We start from the raw sequence: 20,883 nt of genomic DNA on the forward strand, positions 1-20,883 counted from the left end.
GGGGGGCGGGGAGGGGGTTCACGCAGTGACAATGCCATCCAGGAGGGACCTCACAACCACACCCTCACGGAAGGGGTGGGATTTCAGGAAGCCGACAGGCCTTCCATGCAGGGAGAAATGAAAGCGAAGGGTGAGACTTGTCCGGATTCTAGAAAAGTCTGCCCCTGCCATCATGAGTAGAATCCTAATTGCTCCCTGTAATTCTGCCTGCCGTGTGGTGGGAACTGTAATATATGCTTATCGATTTGATTTTTCACACCAGCCCCTCCATGCAAGATGTTAGCACTGTTTCATGGAAGAGAACAGAGAGATTCAGAAGGTCACGCTGAGTATAGGAGCTGGGGTTTGACGTGAGGTCCAGGGCGTCACCCTCTGCGCTGTCCGTGACAAGGTCACTGGGTCACACAAATGCAGGGAGCTCCTCGTACGTGAACTGGGGGGACTGTCGCAGTGAGTCGGGTTTCTCTAAAGGCTTCTTGAAAGAGGATGGTTTTGATAGCATTTGATGTGGGTAGGAAATACTTTCTGAATGTATTTCTGACTCTCCCGTTCTATTTCCTTCTTTCCCACGGGCTTTATCAAATGATTGTTTTGTTGGTAAATTTAGGGTGCAGTTGGGACTTATATGTAGACTGTAACCTCCTCTCAAAGGGAGAGAGGATTTATCGTTTCCATTCATTCTCATTAAAATCAGAGCATTTGCATCTTAACTTTTGCATCTTGTTCCAGGAATTTTAAGCAGTCTGACTGTATGGAAGTGGGTCGTATTAATTGCAAATGGGCTAGACATCTGCTCGCTAACACAGAGCGATTTTTTTTAGCTGTTTTGTTGTTATATATGATCTACCAGAGTGATTAAGTGAGGACTGGCGGTGATGCTGTTACAAGGCTAGGATTCTCAGAGACTTACAGTGTAACCATAAAAATGAATTTAAGAGGGAATCTTGAGAGTTCTAGAACTGGGAGCCGTTACCCATCTCAGAGTGGATAGTTTTCATCCACAGTGTCAGGGAGCCTTCTCTGATCTTGGAGCCACTATGGGTCCGCTCACAGCAAGCCCAGGCACAGGTCCCAGGCTCTGGGGCGAGGGGAGAGGAGCAGCATGGCTGGCTGTTCCTACCTGCAGCTGTGGGGTGGACTGAGCGAGGGGAGGTGTCGGATGGAGAAATACCATCCAGGCTGGAGACTGGTGGAACAGGCGAGTTCTCTCCTAATACTAATGTAACAGTTTCTGGGGTGGGATTCCTGCTGCACTAATTGTTAAGGAGATTGATATGCACAGGAAGCACTCGGTGGTTAAACACAGCTAAGCAGGCTCCTTTATTGCAGTCCTTTTCAGAGCCTTTAACATGCCAGTGTGCACTGTGACTCTTTAAGAGGAGGGTTATGTATGTGGTGTCCCCGACTTGCTTGACCAGGGACACCTTTTCCTCTCCGTGGAGTGCACTGAGGGACACACTAGCGTGGAGAACTTCCTAAGTACTTACTCTATAACTAGGAGCTGAGGAACCTAATGGGGGCAGTTGCGCAGTTTAATGTGGAGTCCCAGCTCCTTGGGGGGCTGCCTAAGCATCGTGCCCCTTTGAGCCCTGCAGGATCGGGCTTCTTCCAGGTTCGGGTTCCAGCCACTGGAGCCACTGGCTCCGCGGGGGCAGGAGGGAGGTGGGGCCTCGGCAGCCTGGACTTGACGGAGAGGAAGGTGGCAGGTGACTGAGCAGCAGCGAGCAGGGGAGGACCAGTCAAACCTGTAGGAGGAAAGTGTCCAGAACAACCAACGTTTCCTGAAGTGGTTTCCGGCCTGATCCAGCGCCTGCTGCTCCGTGGGCTCAGTCAATATTTGCTGAATGAGTAAATCGTTCGGTGCTCCGAGGCCTTTGCACAAAAGATGCCCAATGTGGATACTCCATCACGTTCTGTTTCAGTTTCATTGTCAAATGTATGTAATCTTTCACACCTGGAATCAGAGGTTAAAGCGCCAGCTTTTCTCTTCCTGCCAATACCGGCTGTCCTCTCTCAGACACAGCCACCGGGCAGCTGTTCCGGGCATTATTATTCTGGGCCTGGGACTGGATGTGAACTGATTGATCCAGACCGTGACTCCGTCTCCCCTGGAACCAGTGACAGGAAGCTGGCACGTGAAACAGGTGATGTCTGCTACCATGGAATTGAGCAAAACTCGCTGACTCACAAGAGGGGCCAGGCTGCAGTTTGAACCGTGACCTTGACCTCATTAACTTCAGGCGTCATGGTAACGGTGCGGTACCTGTCTTACTGCCAAAATCCTTCCCTGATGCTCAGCAGGCTCTTCCCAGTCAGTCCCCGCCTTCCTAACCCTTCCGCAGAAGGTGGCTTGTTACCCAAAGCCAGAATCCCTCGCCGCCCTGCGATAGGGGGAAGCCATTTAGAGCACTTAATTCGCGTTGACTGTTTATTGGTGCATACTGCAATTAAGTTAGATTAATGAAAGGTAAATTCCAGTCTTTACGTGAAAACAAATCTCTTGGAAAGGTCCTAATTAGCATGTGTGTTTATTTAGCCTCTCGTGGTTTAATTGCATCTCATCTTGCTATTTACAAACAGGCGTCATTACGGAATAATGAGTGTGAGGAGCGTTGCTGCTGCTGCAGATGAGGGGCTGGAGGCTGGGGAGGGCGGGCCAGGCGTCTGCTGGCTTTGTGTCGCTTTCGAATGAAGAAGGCAGGGCCACAGAATGCCAGGCGGCAGCTTGCCCTTTGCTGCAGAGTTGGGGTGCTTTAACTCGTTGCTGCGGTGTAACCTGCGAAGTTGCACGCACTCACAGCTGTCTGGGTCGGGGTGCAGGATGCTTTCTTTACAGCCCTGCATTGCAGGGCCTCTGCACCTCAAACCCATGAGGGTCCCCTAGAGGCTCCACAAGGTGTGGGGCTTCCCTCTCGCAGTTCAGCCCCAGCCCCTTCAGCAGCCCCTTAGGAACTCCCAGCGTAAAGCAAATTGAGGAAGAGGTTCATGAGATCTCAGTGGCATCCCTAACACCTCATTCCAACTTTACATAATTTGCCGTCGTTCCTTGAAGTTACAAAGCAAGTTCATCTTCTTCCGCTGGCTGCTTGGTCATTTATAGCCTGTGCTCACCTGGTTCAAGGGCAGAAGAGCTGAGATCCCGGTGGGAAAGCGATGAGCAGACAGAAAAGAGCCCAGGATAGCGATACGTCCCTGTCATCTGTGCGGTTCTCCAGTCCCTGCTGTGCAGCACACGTCTCTCGTTCGCAGGGAGCAGAGTGGAGGGTCGCGGTGGCAAACCCGAAGAGGACGCGCCCTGAGTCCTGGGTGGGAACCTGGTGGGAACAAGCCTCGTAAATACCAGTGCCTCAGTTTCCCCCAGGCTCTGCACTTTTGTGACTGTTCTATATCAATGCAGATTGCTCCACTCACACTGCGGTAACACCTAGATTCCTCTAGGGCCTCCTGGGTAGCTGAAGTCCAGGTTTAATTTATTTAAATGGGGTTGCAGGAATTCACAGTTTTCAGTACATTTGTTCAAACAAACTAGATTAATGTTAAGGTGCCCTAAATAGAAGCCAGAAAGTTCTTGGTGTTCTGACTACAGCCCGTGTGTAAGAGGCCCCGCCGCTGCGTCCTCAAATAGCCGCCTCTTTGTTGTCACTAAGTCGCAACTGGTCCTTTCCAGCTCACAGAGCTGTGGGGCACTTCTTCCCGTTCATATTAATTGGATTTTAAAGTGACCTTGTCTGTGTATTGATTTGAATGAAAATTTTCTACATCAAGGTCAAGCTGGCGCGCGTCCGACAGTCGAGATGGTAAAAAGCCAGGTGCTGCCGACAGGAGGGCGGGGCTGGGGGGGGGGCGACTGCACAGAGGACACCCTGAGCCTTTGCAATGGAGGGGGCAGGTGGCAGGTCAGCGCGGGGACCACCCTCGCCTGGGCTGGGTCTGCCTCCCGCCCCTGAGCCCCGAGCTCAGATGCTGCTCCTTGGGTGTCTTCAGGGTGAGGTCTCAGCTCGTCTGAACTCGCACCCGCCGCCTTGGGAAAGGTCATCCATGAACTTGACCATCTAGCCAGGACCTCATCCCTGAGTCCCGTCTCCAAGCTGCCCATTTACCGTCTCTCCGCGTGGGCATCAGCAGTATCCAGACTCCGTAAAGGGAAGTGATCCCCCAGCCCCGCCTCGCTCTTCCCTCCTCTCTTCATCTCCTCTCAGTCAACAGCAAGACCGTCTACCTGCTGCTCAAGCCAGACGCCTCGACGTCTGTATGCGGCCTCACAGGCATGCCCAGCCCCTGTCCCAGAGCCCAGGGCAAGTCTGCATTTTTCGGGGGAGCCCCCAGGAGTCAGGGGAAGCCTGGATGGCACTGAACGTTGTCGCCACATCTAAGGGCGCCTCTTGGAGGAGTCACCAGGTGGGAGTGCTCACCTGTCCAGCCACCTCCACCTTTCAGAGCCTCTGATGACGGACAGGCGCGGAACCAAGTGCCTTTTGATGGTGCCACGCAGCAGGGGGACGAGGCAGCACCCCCCCCCCCGGGTTCCTTGGGGACACCGGGCCCGAGGGTGCCCTCTAGCTACTCAGTCACGCATCGCTTTATCACCTCTTCCAGGAGGAGCCATATTGGACTCTCCTAAACCTCTCGAGGCTTCTGCTGACACCTTTAAGATGGGGCACTTGGACAAATGATTTTTGTAATTCTTTACAGCTCTAACGTCACATGATTCTCTGAATCCATGTCGGCGCCCAGTGTGTCCCATACTACAAACACTTATCTACTCAATAAATAAGTGCTTATAGGGGTCACTCGCTTTATCTTTTCTTTCTCAGGAATTAGTACAAATATGTAGGTTCTTAGTGCTATGGGGTAGCTATGCCTGGCTGCCTCCCCTTCCCCCACCTTCCTAACTACACCTGGAAAAACAGCACCTACGGAACCGCAGGCCTCTTACGTCCTGGAGAATGACATCTGTGAGTGGCTGGTGGCTGTGAGAGGCTGGTGGCTGTGAGTGGCTGTATGGCTGTGAGGGGCTGGGGGCTGTGAGGGGCTGGGGGCTGTGAGGGGCTGGGGGCTGTGAGGGGCTGGGGGCTGTGAGGGGCTGGGGGCTGTGAGGGGCTGGGGGCTGTGAGGGGCTGGGGGCTGTGAGGGGCTGGGGGCTGTGAGGGGCTGGGGGCTGTGAGGGGCTGGGGGCTGTGAGGGGCTGGGGGCTGTGAGGGGCTGGGGGCTGTGAGGGGCTGGGGGCTGTGAGGGGCTGGGGGCTGTGAGGGGCTGGGGGCTGTGAGGGGCTGGGGGCTGTGAGGGGCTGGGGGCTGTGAGGGGCTGGGGGCTGTGAGGGGCTGGGGGCTGTGAGGGGCTGGGGGCTGTGAGGGGCTGGGGGCTGTGAGGGGCTGGGGGCTGTGAGGGGCTGGGGGCTGTGAGGGGCTGGGGGCTGTGAGGGGCTGGGGGCTGTGAGGGGCTGGGGGCTGTGAGGGGCTGGGGGCTGTGAGGGGCTGGGGGCTGTGAGGGGCTGGGGGCTGTGAGGGGCTGGGGGCTGTGAGGGGCTGGGGGCTGTGAGGGGCTGGGGGCTGTGAGGGGCTGGGGGCTGTGAGGGGCTGGGGGCTGTGAGGGGCTGGGGGCTGTGAGGGGCTGGGGGCTGTGAGGGGCTGGGGGCTGTGAGGGGCTGGGGGCTGTGAGGGGCTGGGGGCTGTGAGGGGCTGGGGGCTGTGAGGGGCTGGGGGCTGTGAGGGGCTGGGGGCTGTGAGGGGCTGGGGGCTGTGAGGGGCTGGGGGCTGTGAGGGGCTGGGGGCTGTGAGGGGCTGGGGGCTGTGAGGGGCTGGGGGCTGTGAGGGGCTGGTGGCTGTGAGTGGCTGGTGGCTGTGAGTGGCCGTATGGTTGGCTTCTCTTTTTTAACAGACCCCTCCCCCCGAAGCCGAGGTCACTGTGCTGCCTTTGTCCGAATGACAGGGGCTGTGCCACCCCTCGCCACCCACGTGTGGCTTTGTGCCGGGTCATGCATGCGCATCTGGTCCTGGGTTTCTGATGCAAATATGCTTTCAGTCAGCTTGCCTCCCCTGTGTCCTAGACACAGACGCTGCTCAGGTTCACGGTGCCTTTCCCCTGCGCAAGCCCCAGAGGGACAAGGTTTGAGCACGCGGTGTCGCCCATGGATGGATCCAGTGCTGTATTTGCTCAGTGTGTGTCAGGTGGCATTTGGTGGCAGCGTGGAGATAAGTATTTTTGCTATTATCCTCAGCCTCGCTCCCACTCTGCCTTTCCTGCCTGTGACTTGCCTTGCCATAGTGAACTAGGAATTCTCTTCATGGATGACTCCCCGCAGCAGCGGCTGTGAGAGCAGGCCGAGGACCAGCGGTTTCAGCCCAGGGACCGATGTGGAGCGAGGCAGGGACAGCGTTCCTCCGGGCACCTCCCTGGAGGGTCTGACCTGCCGGCTGGCCCCCTGGCTTCCTTTGACTCCGCAACTTGCCATCGAACACGCGGAGACAGACGCAGGAGGGGTATGGAGGGAGCTCTTCGGAAATGTGCTGCTTAGCATAGAAGAAGGGTTACCGTGGCAACGGCAAGCCTGCTTCATTAGCAGATGGCATTAGCTTTATCTGTGGTATCCCAGAGCAGTTGCCAAGAGCCCACCTGCACCCCATCGCTGGGCGTCTTGCCTGTGACCAGGGCCGGCGCTGGCTAGTTTGCAGGTGGCGTCCACTGGCCTGTGCGTGACGCACTGCCATTTCCTTCTCCCGGAACTCAAGGTCATTACAACCTGGTGCACGCAGATTCGTTAAACTAACGCAGTCAGACTCACGACGAGAGTCTGCGGCAGGAAGAGGGGCGTGCGCGCTGGAGAGGGCGCTGGAGAGCACGCGCCTCCGCACACTGCGCTCGCGGGGAACGAGGCGGGAGGCTGTTTGGTCAGTTGTGCATCACGCCCGCAGCCGCGTCTCCTGTATCATCTCCTTGACCCTCCAGCAGGCCCCAGGCGTTCCCAGCCGAGTACAGGCACGAGGGTTGTCTGACTTGCCCTGGGTCACACCTCCCGAAGTGGCAGAGGAAGGACTGCAGCCCAGTGCCCTTGACCGTTGGGCGTCATGTTCACACCTCGCGGCCCAGCACCACTGCAGCCACGCTCTGCAGCATCCCTTGGCCGCAGGTGTGGACAGAGAGACAACATCAGGGCAAATTCACTCCAGCTTTGAGGTTAACTGGCTTCCAGTCACCTCACCTCTGTGAAGTGCTGGCGGGTGTGGGCAGCCACCAGGGGGCGTCCTCCGTGCAACAGTCAGACCCACGAGAGTCTGCGGCAGGTAGAGGGGCGTGCGCGCTGGAGAGGGCGCTGGAGAGCACGCGCCTCCGCACACTGCGCTCGCGGGGAACGAGGCGGGAGGCTGTTTGGTCAGTTGTGCATCACGCCCGCAGCCGCGTCTCCTGTATCATCTCCTTGACCCTCCAGCAGGCCCCAGGCGTTCCCAGCCGAGTACAGGCACGAGGGTTGTCTGACTTGCCCTGGGTCACACCTCCCGAAGTGGCAGAGGAAGGACTGCAGCCCAGTGCCCTTGACCGTTGGGCGTCATGTTCACACCTCGCGGCCCAGCACCACTGCAGCCACGCTCTGCAGCATCCCTTGGCCGCAGGTGTGGACAGAGAGACAACATCAGGGCAAATTCACTCCAGCTTTGAGGTTAACTGGCTTCCAGTCACCTCACCTCTGTGAAGTGCTGGCGGGTGTGGGCAGCCACCAGGGGGCGTCCTCCGTGCAGGCCCTGTGCACACCCTCAGCAGCGCATCTCCTCGTGGACGCCTGGTGGCCACTCTGCGACGGAGCTGTCCTCACCTCCACTAGTCAGGAGGGAAGCGATGTTCAGAGACACCGACTCCAAGGCCTCAAACCGCCAGGCTTCAAAATTGTGTGCAGAGCTGCATACTGACCGTGTTAAACATTTAGAAGCCCTAGTTCTACGCATTTTCACCTGGCTGAGCGCCAGGTCCTCTCCGGCTCCAACACCTGAGAACTGACACATGCCGTGGAGCTCTGCGGGGCTGAACCAGAGCACGGCTCATGCACTGGCTGTCCGCCACCTGCGCAGCCCAGTCTAGGCACAGCGTGGCGGTGCTCCGTGAGTAGGTGAATCCAGGACAAGAAAAAGGCGGGAAGGAGCCACGCACCCTGATGCAGGTTCATGAAATTAACAAGAATTGGACCCATCAGAGTCATTTGCAGCTCTTGCCCCGGTTGTGGTCTTGCATTCCATTTCCCAGGACAAGAACCAGGGCCGCTGAGGACGGGGCCTCGGCAGGGGCATGAGAGGCAGCCTGGAGCAGCAGGCGCCCCACGGCAGGAGGCACCAGGGACCAGGTTGTGAGGGACTCCACGTCAAGCAGGTGCCCCCCAGCCGCAGACGGGACAGTTTGAGCGTCAACACGAATCATAATCGCACCAGACAAAATCACAGCAGATACGTTTAAATCTGAGCACGTAGGGCAGGGGTGGGCAACCCCTGGCACGTATGCCAAACATGGCACGCCAGTAACTTTTGCTGGCACTCGAAACCCTCTCTTATAATCTTCCATTTACAGTTTTTTTCTTAATATCGACTTTTTTATTTTTCAGATAAATTCAGTATAGGTGCATCTTAGATAAATAAATAATTTTACATAGCAAGTTATCTTAAAGACCATAGACATGGATTGACGAGAGAGGGGAAGAGCAATTTCTATGCCTCTGCCTTAACTCTCCCTGCCTTCCTAGATCCGACCAGTGTTTTGGTTTCATCCACATACGCTTATGAATCTTTGTTCTCAGTGATGAATTTTGTTAAGTCTCGTAATAGGAGTAGCCTGACAGATGAAAGTAGTAGCTCGTGCATATCTCTGAAGGTCACGAAATATAAACCTGATGTAAAATCTCTGTCATCAGTGATGCAGCAGCAAAAGTCCCACTGATAATATCAAACGGAGTCATAAAGTTTTCTGTCGGACTATCAGTGTACATGTATACATTAAAAAATAAATGTATCTTTCATCATCATATACTGTGTTTTTGTCGCTCGAATGAATTTTATTATTTCTTCAAGGTTCTTCACATACATACACCTTAAGAGATATCAAGTAGGCGTAACATGTTCTCAAAAAATTAGGGTTGGCACGCAGAAGACTTTTGAGTCAGAGATTTTGCTGGTTTTGGCACGCACTCACAAAAAGGTTGCCCACCCCTGGCGTAGGGTAATGTCGGGGAGGAAAACGAACCTGTGCGCAGTGGAAGAAAACTAGTGAGCCGAGGCACTGTTTTAAAAACTGGAGAGTAACGAAAAAGAATTGAGCCTTTACCCTGCTCTTCCTGTATAGTGAGCCCTACCGCTCCATAGCCAAACAGGAGGGGAGGGGAAGCTTTCGTATACAAGTGTTCCCGCTAGTGAGTGGAAAGGGAGGGATCGCATGGAATCCGCCGTGTGGAACCTGCTGGGTCAGCGGGTCGTGAGCTAAGGCAATGTTTTAAAAACTGGAAAGTAACGAAAAAGAATTGAGCCTTTACCCTGCTCTTCCTGTATAGTGAGCCTACCGCTCCATAGCCAAACAGGAGGGGAGGGGAAGCTTTCGTATACAAGTGTTCCCGCTAGTGAGTGGAAAGGGAGGGATCGCATGGAATCCGCCGTGTGGAACCTGCTGGGTCAGCGGGTCCCCACTGAGACCCAACCTCGCACGCCTCCTGTGGGTGGAGTGGAACACGCCTGGGAAGCAGCCTTGACACACAGAGTCAGGCTCGAATGCCATCTAATCGCCAATTTAGGGGAAGTGCAGAGTGAGAGGAGCGTGTCGAGCACACCCGGGAGGCCGTCAGCAGAGTCCAGGCTGTGGGGAAACTGGCGGGAATGAACGGTTTCGTCAGCAAATCGAGTGTGGGGTCGGGGGGGCTAGAGAGAGGATGCCTTTCGTTCAGGGGAGGCTTAGGAGACGCATCGGCAGTCGCAGCGTGTCCGGGTTCAGGTCCTGGGACCAGCAGACTCTCACGAACGTGCCGTGGGAGGCTGTGGGGATTAGACGCTCACTGCACTGAGCATGGATAACTGAAATTTCTGGTTTGTAGACGTGGGATGACATCACGGTGAGGCTTTGCTGTTTCAGAGCCTGTATCTTTTGGAGACGCAGACTGAAATATTTACACGTGAAAATTATTCTGTGCTGTTTGTCTCAAAATAATACAGAAAGGGGAACTAACTAAATAAACGTGCAGAAAGGGCAAAGTAGGTGGGGGAGGGGGAAGAGTTGTAATTGTTGACGTTGGGATGGGTCCCGGGAGTTCTCTATACCATTTCGTTTATTTGTATGTTATTTTAAATCTTCTATAATAAAAGACTTAAAGAAATCATTAGGTCGGTGCTTTCAGGAGGGGTGAGTTTGTGTTATTTTACTTTAATAGCACCTGTTGCTAGCGAGAGCAAACTGAGATGGGTGTGTTCGTGCCTTTCTGGTTGGCATAACCCTGTGCTTAGCACATGGGCAGATTGTATCAAAAACCTTAAAATATTTGTACCATTTGCCTCAATAATTATAGTTCTGCAAATCTGTCCTCAAGAAGTAATCCCAAATGTCTTGAAAGCTTCGTGAATGAAAGTGTGTATTGCGGCCGTATTTATATTAGGGAAACCGTGGAAGCAGCTAATGTCCAACAGGATGGCTGGGGAAGTCACAGTGTAGCCACCGGAGGAACCAGGCCGCATGGAATGCCGCCTCCGCAGACTGCACCGCGACGGAGCAATACTCATGTCGTCATAACTTCGAAATACCAAAGTTCACTCTTCAAAGCAAAAAAAGTTAAATGTAAAATGTCGAGTACCTGTAGCGTGTATTTTTCCCTGAATTCCCTCTTAAGAAACTTGAGCCATTACCAAGGCAGTTTACCAGGTAGTTACAGTCAGCCCGACTCAGGGTGCTTTTACGGAGACAGTGGCTTGGTTACCCTTGGGCGTCGCAGGAGAGTTCACATGTGCTGAAAGCAGTGGCCCTGCGGGAGGAGGTCCAGCATCTCCACCCCTGGACCCTCTGGGAGGCTCTTCATTTCAGTGCTTAGAGTTACAAAGTTACAACTCGGTGCCTCCTCCTCCTCCCACCCTTCTCTACCCCCCTCCCCCTTCTCCACCCCCCTTCCTGCCAATGGGCTGCCTTGAACTGGGGACAGAGCGGCTGTTCTCGCCTCTGGTTAATTGGCATCTTAGCCAGTGGTGTCCAATTGTGTAAGAAATGACCCTTTAAATGTTACGTGGTGTAGCAGTAACGAGAAGTACTATACACTTAATAAGGTGTTTTTATTAACTTTCTCTGAAATGTAAATAAGAGCATCACCTTTTTCTTGCCGGGTTTATATTCTGTGCCATTTTGGGCAAGAACGGAGACACCCTCTCAGAACTGAAAACTATTGAAGGAACAGGGTATCAGGGACGTTCAGGGGAGAAGAAGGCTGTTATGCGGACAGGCAGTTGGACCAGCGCTAGGACTGGGGAGTAAGGAGGGGGGCGGCCCCCAGAACCGACTGCACACTGGAGCCGCAGGGGGTCCGCTGCTGGGGGGGGTCTTGTCCTCACTCAGACCAACGGGGACCTTTGGCCAATTCTGTGGGGTCGGCCTCCTCGGGACTCGCTCCAGGGTCTCACCCAGGTGTCAGACGAGTTACGGGAGCCCCAGGAAAGGGAGGCGCCGTTTCCATTCTGAGTGCTGGGGCTCCAGCCAGCACAGCCGGGCACTCTTCCCTGGCATATATGACACTGCACTATTTTTGTATATTTTAATCCATATACTTCCTGAAAATTCTAAAAGAGTAAAAGCACTAAAATATATTTCCAGGATTCTGTTCCATTTTGGAGATAAAATTCAGCCACTTTCCGTTTACGGTCAGAACTTATTGGGTATCGTCGTCCACTCTGACCAGCCACTGTACACAGATTGCCCCAGGGGCACCTGGGCCTGCCTGTCATCTCTGTCTTGCTCCCTGGACTCCGGGGGTGCAGAGGCCACGACGGCCCTGAGAACCCGGCTCGCTGACTCCTGGAGCTCCGGGGAGGGAGACCGTCTCAGGGCAGAGAAAACGGGGGTTGGGGTGGGGGTCACCTTACCCGGCAGATAGCAAGCACCTGGGGCTCGTCCTGACAGGTATGAGCCAGTTAGAGATCACTCAGGGTGGTGAGATGAGGGGCCCGCACCATCTTTAAGTGGTGAAGGAAGAACTTGTATTGCTGGGAGTGTGGGACTAAATGCTTTGGGACGCTGGCACGCGGGACAGCCAGCATGCCCTCCCTCATGGCCCCCGGGGCCTCTGACACAGGAGGGTGAGCCCAGCATCACCTCCTCATCATCTTGCCCAGCTGTGTGTGATTTGCATGTTCAGGCTGGTGCTCATGTTTGCACACGTGTTTTGGCAGGTGACCTTGGGAAAGGTGCTGAAAGTGATTGTTGTCATGCGGAGCCTGTTCATTGACCGAACGATCGTGAAGGGCTACAACGAGAACGTCTACACGGAAGACGGCAAGGTAGGCGGGTGGCCTCTCGTTGGTTTTCCGTTCTTGTCCGTGTCCCGGGACGAATGTGGCGGAGCCCCCGCCGAGCGGCTTAAGCAGCGCGATGAGGCCGAGGTGATGGGCGACATGGCCGTGTCCGCGTGGAGATGAGCGCGCAGCACACCTCTCCCCGTCTCCGCAGGCCCCGCTCTCCTCTCGGCTGACGCCCTCAGTTGAATTTCTCATTTATCGCCTTAGACCCCAGGTGCCTCATTAAATGTGTCTTCTAAGAAAAGGGATTTTTTCCTTTTTCTTTCTTTTTTTTCCCCCCCAGTCTCGCAGCATATCAGTAGCCCATGGCCCGGCATTTAGCTTTTCCCAAAACCATGAGGAAAATCCAAGTTCTCCATATAAGCTGCAGCCCATCTTTCTGGGACGTTAACAAGGAGCGCAGGAAGCAGCTTGTCCACAGTGGCTCCATTGAGCGATGCGCCCAAGGCGGGTTCCTCCATTGACCCGAGGCGGGTTCCTCCGTGGGTGACTTGCTTCATGGAAAGTTCACCCTCATGAGCCCCTAATTTCCCGTCACCGCACTGTCCACATGTCTCTGTGGCGAGCGTGAGAGACGCTGATGGGCGCTGGCAGCCTGCACTGTGCCTGCTCCCAGAGCAGAACGGGTGCTCTGCCCAAGACACCACCCCGACGCACCCTGTGCCCCCCAGCGCCCGGGTCATCGGCCCCTCGGGCTGTCCTTTCTCTCCATGAGTCCCACGTAAACCTACGTGTGTTCGCTCTAGCACTCACGCCCAACAGACACATTATGATGAGGAGAGAACATTTTTCTTAAAAAGAGGTGACAGCCCTAGGCGGGTTGCTCAGTGGGTAGAGCATCGGCCCGCGGACTGAAGGTCCTGGGTTTGATTCCAGTCAAGGGCCCGTACCTCGGTTGCAGGCTCGATCCTCTGCCCTGGTCGAGGGGGCGTGCAGGAGGCAACCTGTACCTCGGTTGCAGGCTCAATCCTCTGCCCTGGTCGAGGGGGCGTGCAGGAGGCAACCAATCGATATGTCTCTCTCACATGTATGTTTCTCTCTCTGTGTCTCTCCCTCTCTTCCTTCCACTCTCTCTAACAATCAACGGGGAAAATACCTTCCGGTGAGGATTAGCAAAAACAAAAAAATGACTGCGCCAGTTGCTACCGCCCGCGCCTATACCCTGCACGCCCGGGTTCCGGGCCTCTTCTCCTTGCTTGTGCCTTGGCCTCTCATCCCCCCGGAGGTCCCACGTGGCACCCACACCAGTCACTCCTGGACTGATTTGTGTCACCCCTCTTCTCTCCAGATGGACTCAAACTTAGCTCATCATCCCCCTAAACTCAGGCTTTGTCCGTGGCTCCTTCACTTGGTCAGTGGTGCCACCGTCTACCTGCTCAGCCCCCCGGTCCCCCCCATATCTAGTTTGTCGGCAGGTCCTCCTTACATGTCCCTCCAGTTGGCCCCTCCTGTCCTCCACTCCTTTCCAGCTCGTTGCCTCTCAGCCGAGTCCCCGCACTAGCCGCTCACGTCTAGTCTCCAGGTTACTTCCCCGGTCTGTCCTTCCCTGGCTCCCAGAGCTGTCTTCCCAAAGTGCGATTGCTTTTCGCCATCTTCCCATCGCCCGGAGCAGGAAACGGGGAGTTGGCTGCTGGGCACCGAGCAGCCTGCGGTCAGGGAGTTTGAGAGGGTTCGGCGGGTTCTTCGCTGCAGGAGCACGTAGAGCCTGGGCCGCTCTGTGCTCGTGCGTCTCCCGAGGGGTGTGCCGTGTGCAGGATTCTACCTATGTGACCACCAAGCGCTTTCTCACATTGTGACACTGGCGTTTGCAGAACACTCTGGCTGTGGAATAAAATCCAAACTTCTCAGCCAGGCATCTAGTGAGCTGGCCCGTCTTCCTTTCTGACCTCGTCTGCCTCCATCGCCACACACCTTCTGTCCTCCTCTCAGCTTTGGTGTTATTGGCGCTCTCTCACTCACTGGCACCCTCTGTGCCCTTAGCCCGGGGTGCATGCCCTCCCCGTCCACCTGATGAACTTCCCCTCTTCCTGGTACCCGGCCCAGTGCCATCTTCCTTCTCACTCTGTCCCCTTTCCCAGGGGCCTCTCGTGAGCACACCTGTGGCGACGGACGGCAGCCTGGGTTTGCCTCGCTCATGGCGCAGTGCCATCACGACTCCATCCACAGCGTGGGAGCCCCCTTTTGCTCTAACTAGAATTAGTACATCATGGTAATTTCTTTCAACGTCTATCTTGCAGGTAACAAAAATATTAACAGTACCCGTATGTTGGTCTGGTAGGCACTGTGCTGAAGCAAGCTTTGCCTACAGGGGTTACTGAATCCTAGACCCATTTTCCAGATAAGGAAACTGAGACCTCCGGTCACACTGAGCCAGAGCTCACCCCTCCCCCTGTCCGTGGCTCCTGAGGACACAAGCTGTCCTTGAGTGTCCCAAGGATAGACCTCAGGACCTGGAGCACAGCCCAGTGACATGGTGGGGAGCGGGGACGGGGATGAGAAAGCCCACCTGGGGTGTGAAAGTGCTTTCCCTGGAGTGAAGGGGGAGAGTGAACATTAGAGGTGGGAACTAAAGGAAGCAGCAGGGAGTGGAGTGTGAGTCGAGGATAAAGGACACGCACAGGCGCACACGCGGGTTTTCCTAATGAGTGGTTGGCGTGGGCTCTCCGTTCATCAGAGAGACTGTGTGTCTGGAAACCGGCGCCGTACCAGGCTCCCTATCACCACGGGGATGCAGGAGGCCCTGCTCCCTCTACAGCTGCAGGCAGCAGTGGCCCAGCCCCACCCACTGCCACGCCCGCGGCTTTCCCCATCACAGTGCCACCGGGCTGTCACTTCACAGTAGCACCCACCTCCACTGCCCCAGTCACCCTGTCCCCTCACCTGCAGTGCACACTTTGATACCAAGCACCGTGGCTAATTCCTCCAGTAAAATAGGAAAGTGCTCTCAGACTCACTGACCCGGAGTTCGGTGTCATCTGGGAGGCGCCCGGAGCCTCACTCGGCACGTTCCAGGCATTGTCCTCGTTTTACACCCGTCAGACTTACCTGGGAAAGTGCAAACGTCTCGGTCGAGTTTATCTTATTAGGGGATTTAGGTTATGTTCGTGCTATAGCTTCATTAATTACCCCGTAGCCACTTTTTAAGGCTGCCTTTAGCCTCCTAGCGAAGAGGGAAAGGGGGGTATCAAAGGGAGCCTTCAAAGACAGCCCGCGCTGTCCCCCGGGTGACGCTGATCCCTGCCTTCTCCCACTTCAAAGTGGGATGTGTGTGTGTGTTTGGGCCGGGGAAGCTGAATCTGATTCCTCTAATAAGAGTTGGCATCAGCCCCGTTTGATATTAGATGCAGGGAACGTTTTGATTTGTTAGAGCCTTTGAAACTGTTCAGACGACCTTCAGAACAGGGGCCTCTTGTTCCTGGTGGGGGAAGGGCACCGCTGGGGCGGGCACCGCTGGGCGGGGACGGATCCGTGCAGAGGAGGCCCTGCGACTGTGCTCGCTGCAGCTTTAGTAACAGATGTGCGTGTGCCCTGATTGGAAGTGAGAAGTTCACAAGTAGCAGACCTGTCACCGCGCCTGGTGAGGCTGGGTCCCTCTTCCATTCCCCAGGGCGGTGGGCGGGCACACAGAGACCACCAAAGGGAGGTTCGTGGTTTCGGAAACCACGGAGAACCCTCACCATTGCTGGTCTGTGGCACCCCACCCCTACTGACGCCCACCTCTTGACCTCGCGAGATGAAGCTGCTGATAAATAAAAGCTTTAAAAGCTGAAGTCCCAGAGGCTTGCCAGTTTTATTTGGAAGTGTCAGTTTTAGGTAATTTTTAGGTCTCTGCACTATTTTTTGAAATGAAGAATTGATAACTTTCTGGTAAGCCGCCAACATCCCCCCTGGCTGCTAAGTGGGTTGTGGTGCTGACGACTGTCCCATCTGCGGTCCTGAAGCAGATCTGTCAGGTTGCACTTCGCAAGGGCGCTCGCTGAAGGCCGGGGACAGCGTGGAGCTCTGAGCCGCCCCATCTGAATTCCGTTGCAGGGCCGTCTTCCTGCGCGGGTAGGAGCTGGGCCTCTGGAGACAGGCCCGGTTTCTGATCCTCCATCGCACATCCGCGTGGTGATGTTGAGCAAGTGGCTCAATTCCCTGCGCCTCAATGTCTTATCATCCTTGTGTGAGGGTGCCTTGCTGCTGAGTGCAGAGCTGTCATAAGAGGCACCTGCCACAGGGGGTGGTGGAGGTCATTGGTGGTGGCGGAGGTCATTGGCGGTGGCCATCACGGTAGTTAGACTCCCTGGCCTGCCCATGTTGGGTGATGCTGATGTCTCTTCCCTAAGTAAGTTTCTGTCACTGTTGTCACTAGTTCTTCCTGGGGCAGATGTGTGTGAAGCAGGTGGTCCCCCGGGATCTGGTGTAATCTCCCTGGGAACGTGGTACCCCTCCCTGAAGTGCTCATCCGGCCCCAGAGCCGCAGGCTGCTCGGGGCTGCGTGTCCAGCCCCGTCACGTCGCGGGAGGCTGGCTTTCCCCGCAGGGCCTTCCTGGGCCCCGATGCTGCGGGCTTCACGCCTTCTCAGGGCGCTGTAGTCAGGGAGTTTCTCGGGCATCGGCTAGGAGTTTGCAGCCTCCAGAAGTTCCCATTGAATGCACAGCCAGCAAAGTCCATAGTCCTGCTGCCTTGCAGCCTAGAAGCTGGAGCTAATGAATATTCATTTGGGTCAGCTGTGGCTCCCAGAAATGAATTTCCGAAATCTTCTGGCCCCAAGGAGAGGCGGCACCGACCCCAGGCGCTGATGAGATGCTTTCTTTGGGGTAAATCTAGCAGAAAATCAAGTGCAGCCGCCTGCTGCGCCTTCCTGGCGAAACCGGACCCATTGTTACCGTCCTTTTCTTACCGCGCACCTGGTGAACGGCGCATTGTCCAGCGTCTCCTGCCCCAGATGGTCCTGCGTTCCCCGGGGCCTGGATGCGTGTAGGCCCCGCTCAGAAGGAGCAGCGCACGGTCCATAAGCACGTGTGTTCTCAGGCCCATTAGGCCGGTCAGAGGGCTCTTCAGTCAACCAGTTCCCCTCGGATTTCTCCGTTGAAACATTTTGCTGAAGGGTTTTGTTTTTTTTTTTAATTTCATCTTTTAAATTAAAACTACAACCCCTCCATCTGTGTGCAGACTCCTCCTTTTCTTCCTGGCCCGTTTCTTCCTTGCTGCACCCTGTGCGGTGGGGGCTGGCAGGAGGATCTATCAGTTCCAAGCCCAGACATGGAGGTTACTCTTCCTGGAATTTAGATTTGGGATATTTGTCATCTTCCTGTCATCTTGGCGGTGATTTGTTAGAACTAAAGACACAAAACATCGTTCACTCAGCGATCTGGATGGTCTTTAAGGCTGCGTGTTCTAAGCCCTGGGCTGCTCTGCTTCCCTAGGAATAGAACTGACCCGACTTCCCCCAGGGCGCCCAGCCGCCCAGCGGGCGCCCTGCCTCAGGAGTGGTTATGTAGGGAACTCGTGTTTCTTCAGAGTTTCCTTCAGACTTACCTGGAAGTAGCATGTCACTTTCCCCTAGAACAGTGGTCGGCAAACTGCGGCTCGAGAGCCACATGCGGCTCTTTGGCCCCTTGAGTGTGGCTCTTCCTAAGCCTTAGGAGTACCCTAATTAAGTTAATAACAATGTACCTACCTATGTAGTTTAAGTTTAAAAAATTTGGCTCTCAAAAGAAATTTCAATTGTTGTACTGTTGATATTTGGCTCTGCTGACTAATGAGTTTGCCGACCACTGCCCTAGAACTTGCAAACCTGTCAAATTAAAAGTCTAAGCCTAGAGACTTTTTAAAGTGTTGCCCCATCAACTGGTTTAACCGGGGGTGGGGGTTGGAAATTGGCAGCGCCCTTGTGAGAGTCGGTTAGCAGACAGAAGGAGAGGTGCCGGGGTAATGTGGGAGTCCAGGAAGGGACGGGACAGCAGGGGGAGGGAAAGGGGTTTGAACGGATGTTCAGTCGATCAGATTCTTCCATGACGTTTCCTGGACTTGGGTCAGCGAAACCTCCACCCTGCCCAGCAGGAGCCCTGCAGGGGTCAGAGGTCCTGGACCTTCCGCTGCCCCAAAAGGGTTCCAACATGAAAGTTACATAAAGCTGACCGCGCGGGAAGGAGCCGGGAGAGCGGTGCCTGTCTTCACAGCCCAACCTTCCTTTTTAATCCTCACCCGAGGACATGCTTACTGATTTTAGAGATGGGGGGTGGGGGAGAGAAAGAGGGGGGAAAAGAGGAACATCGACGTGAGAGAGAACATCAGTTAGTTGCCTTCCGTACGTGAGAGAGAACATTAATTGTTTGCCTGCCACACAGCCCGGGGACTGAACCCACAACCCAGGTATGTGCCCTGACTGGGGATCTAACCCGCAGCCTTTCGGCACATGGGACGATGCTCCAACCAACTGAGCCACACCAGCCAGGGCCACAGCCCGACATTTAATTTCCAAGGACTATTTTCAGAAGGCCAAGTGTTGTGTTTTCACCTGGCAAATGCAACCCTTCACTTCCTGTCTTAGAGCAATCTTCTGGCTGGTTGCTGCTCCTGCTCCCACCCGCTCCGGAATCAATACCACAGCACAGGCTCCAACAGCTGTGTCTCAGGTCCCCCTTGACCACCGGCCAACCCCAGAAGCAGGTTGCAGGAGGCCCATCGACCAGGTGTTTCAATTTGTTCAACTCTTGACCTTGTGTATTAAAGTTGTCTTTTTAGCGCCAGGGAACGTACTGGCGGCCCCGCTAAGCTCACCGTCCTGAGCTCTCCCGTCTGCTCTGGGTGCTTCTGTTCGCCAGACTTCACTTGTTCTTGAAATAGTGAGGGGCATCGATTTGATCTCTCACGCAAACCTGTAAGACCAGGGAGGTTTGGTGAGACTGCCATGAAGTGCCCGTGTAGGACCCAGTGTGGCCAGAGGAGGACTGGCCTGGGTTCACGCCGAGCCCTGCCCACGTTTCGTCTTGGGCCTCCACGTTCCCCGGGTTCGAGGCCGGGGCGCCCTGGTCACAGGCTCTGACCTGAGCAGCCGTCACGGTTACTCGGGATCCCTTCAGCAGGCTCCTCAAGTCACCAGCAGGTTGTAAAGCGGACCCTCAGGCGGGACGTTTAAATCCTTTCAACCCGGGATCGTTACTCTACAATCATGTCTTATTTTTTCAGGCTTAGCAGCAGCAGCTAGAGCATCGTGTTTTGAAGTCCAGATTCTAAAATTGACACTGACGACACTTTTATCCCTTTCCCCACAGCTGGATATATGGTCCAAGTCCAACTACCAAGTGTTCCAGAAGGTAAGCTGTGCTCTCGGCTTCTTGCTCAGGAGGACTGGGGAGTACGGATGCTCTGAGGTGTCAGCGCTGGTCTTTCATCCCAGCCTCTCTGAACAACCACAAGCCAGAGGCAAAAGGCTGCCCACTGTGTGGTTCCGTTTACGTGACGGGAAAAGACAAAACCTTGAGGAGAGAGCAGATCCGCGTTCCCGGGGCTGGAGTGGCAGGAGCTGGTCCCCAGGCCCCGATGGGAACATTCTGTCGTTGCGGTGATTACACGGTGTGTGCGTCAGAGCTAGCGGACTAGAACCTGCCAAGGGCGAGCTTCGTATTTGTAAATTATTCCTTTTTTAAAAAGTCAGAGACTTTTGAGTTGTCTCAGGCTCAGCCCATGGTTTCTGTGCTCAGCTTCTCCGAGCCTGTGGCCCATGGGTTTCCTTAGAGGCCCAGGAGGCAGGCGGCCCGCCCGCACCTACCCATCCCCTTTCCCCTGGTGCCATCTTTTTCAGAGGCTGGGCTTCCCGTGAAGTACTGTCTGGGAAATATTACAGGAAAGTCCACGTTCCAGCTCCTGCTGGTGGGAGGGCTGTGTCTGAACCAGCTCCACACCTGGGCGTGGGAGGGTCCCCCCACCTCCCTGGCCCTCGGGCCGCCCCCCATGGGGCACTGCCGCTTCCTCTGTCCTCGTCCATCCTCTCTACTTCCATCCAGCCATGCAGACAGCAAAGTTGTTGTCATTTCATTCATTGCTCCCAGTTCAGCAACAGCTATGAATTGGGCTCCTTTGCCATGTGCCAGGCACCGTGCCAGCTGCTAGGAATCTGGGGGGACAGACAGGGAAGCGCAGTGACATAACTCAGGGTGTCACTGGGGGCTGCTATCAGGGGCAGCAGGGAGGGCCCCTTCACCTTGGGGCTGTCACAGGAGGGAGGCCTTTCGGGGCAGACACTCACCTGAGGCAGGAAGGTGAGAAGGAGCAGCCACATGGACGGCCTGGGAAGAGGTCCCAGGATGGAAGCAGCAGCCCAGAGCCTGGTGCAGGGAGCATGGAGGGCCGGGAGTCTGCGGGCTGAGCGTGTGGCGGGCAG

At 55.4% G+C, this 20,883-nt stretch overlaps 1 protein-coding gene across 1 annotated transcript in view; it reads left to right on the plus strand.

The window, feature by feature from the left end:
* The window catches only part of MED27 (mediator complex subunit 27), a 138,975-nt gene that overhangs the window by 108,567 nt on the left and 9,525 nt on the right, over positions 1 to 20,883 (plus strand). The window contains exons 5-6 of the mRNA XM_005882134.2: positions 12,387 to 12,494; positions 19,775 to 19,816. Of these exons, the coding sequence (XP_005882196.1) occupies positions 12,387 to 12,494; positions 19,775 to 19,816 (150 nt within the window). The remainder of the gene's footprint in view (positions 1 to 12,386; positions 12,495 to 19,774; positions 19,817 to 20,883) is intronic.

Source organism: Myotis brandtii, unplaced genomic scaffold (assembly GCF_000412655.1).
Source record: "Myotis brandtii unplaced genomic scaffold, ASM41265v1 scaffold699, whole genome shotgun sequence".
Classification (NCBI taxonomy): domain Eukaryota; kingdom Metazoa; phylum Chordata; class Mammalia; order Chiroptera; family Vespertilionidae; genus Myotis; species Myotis brandtii.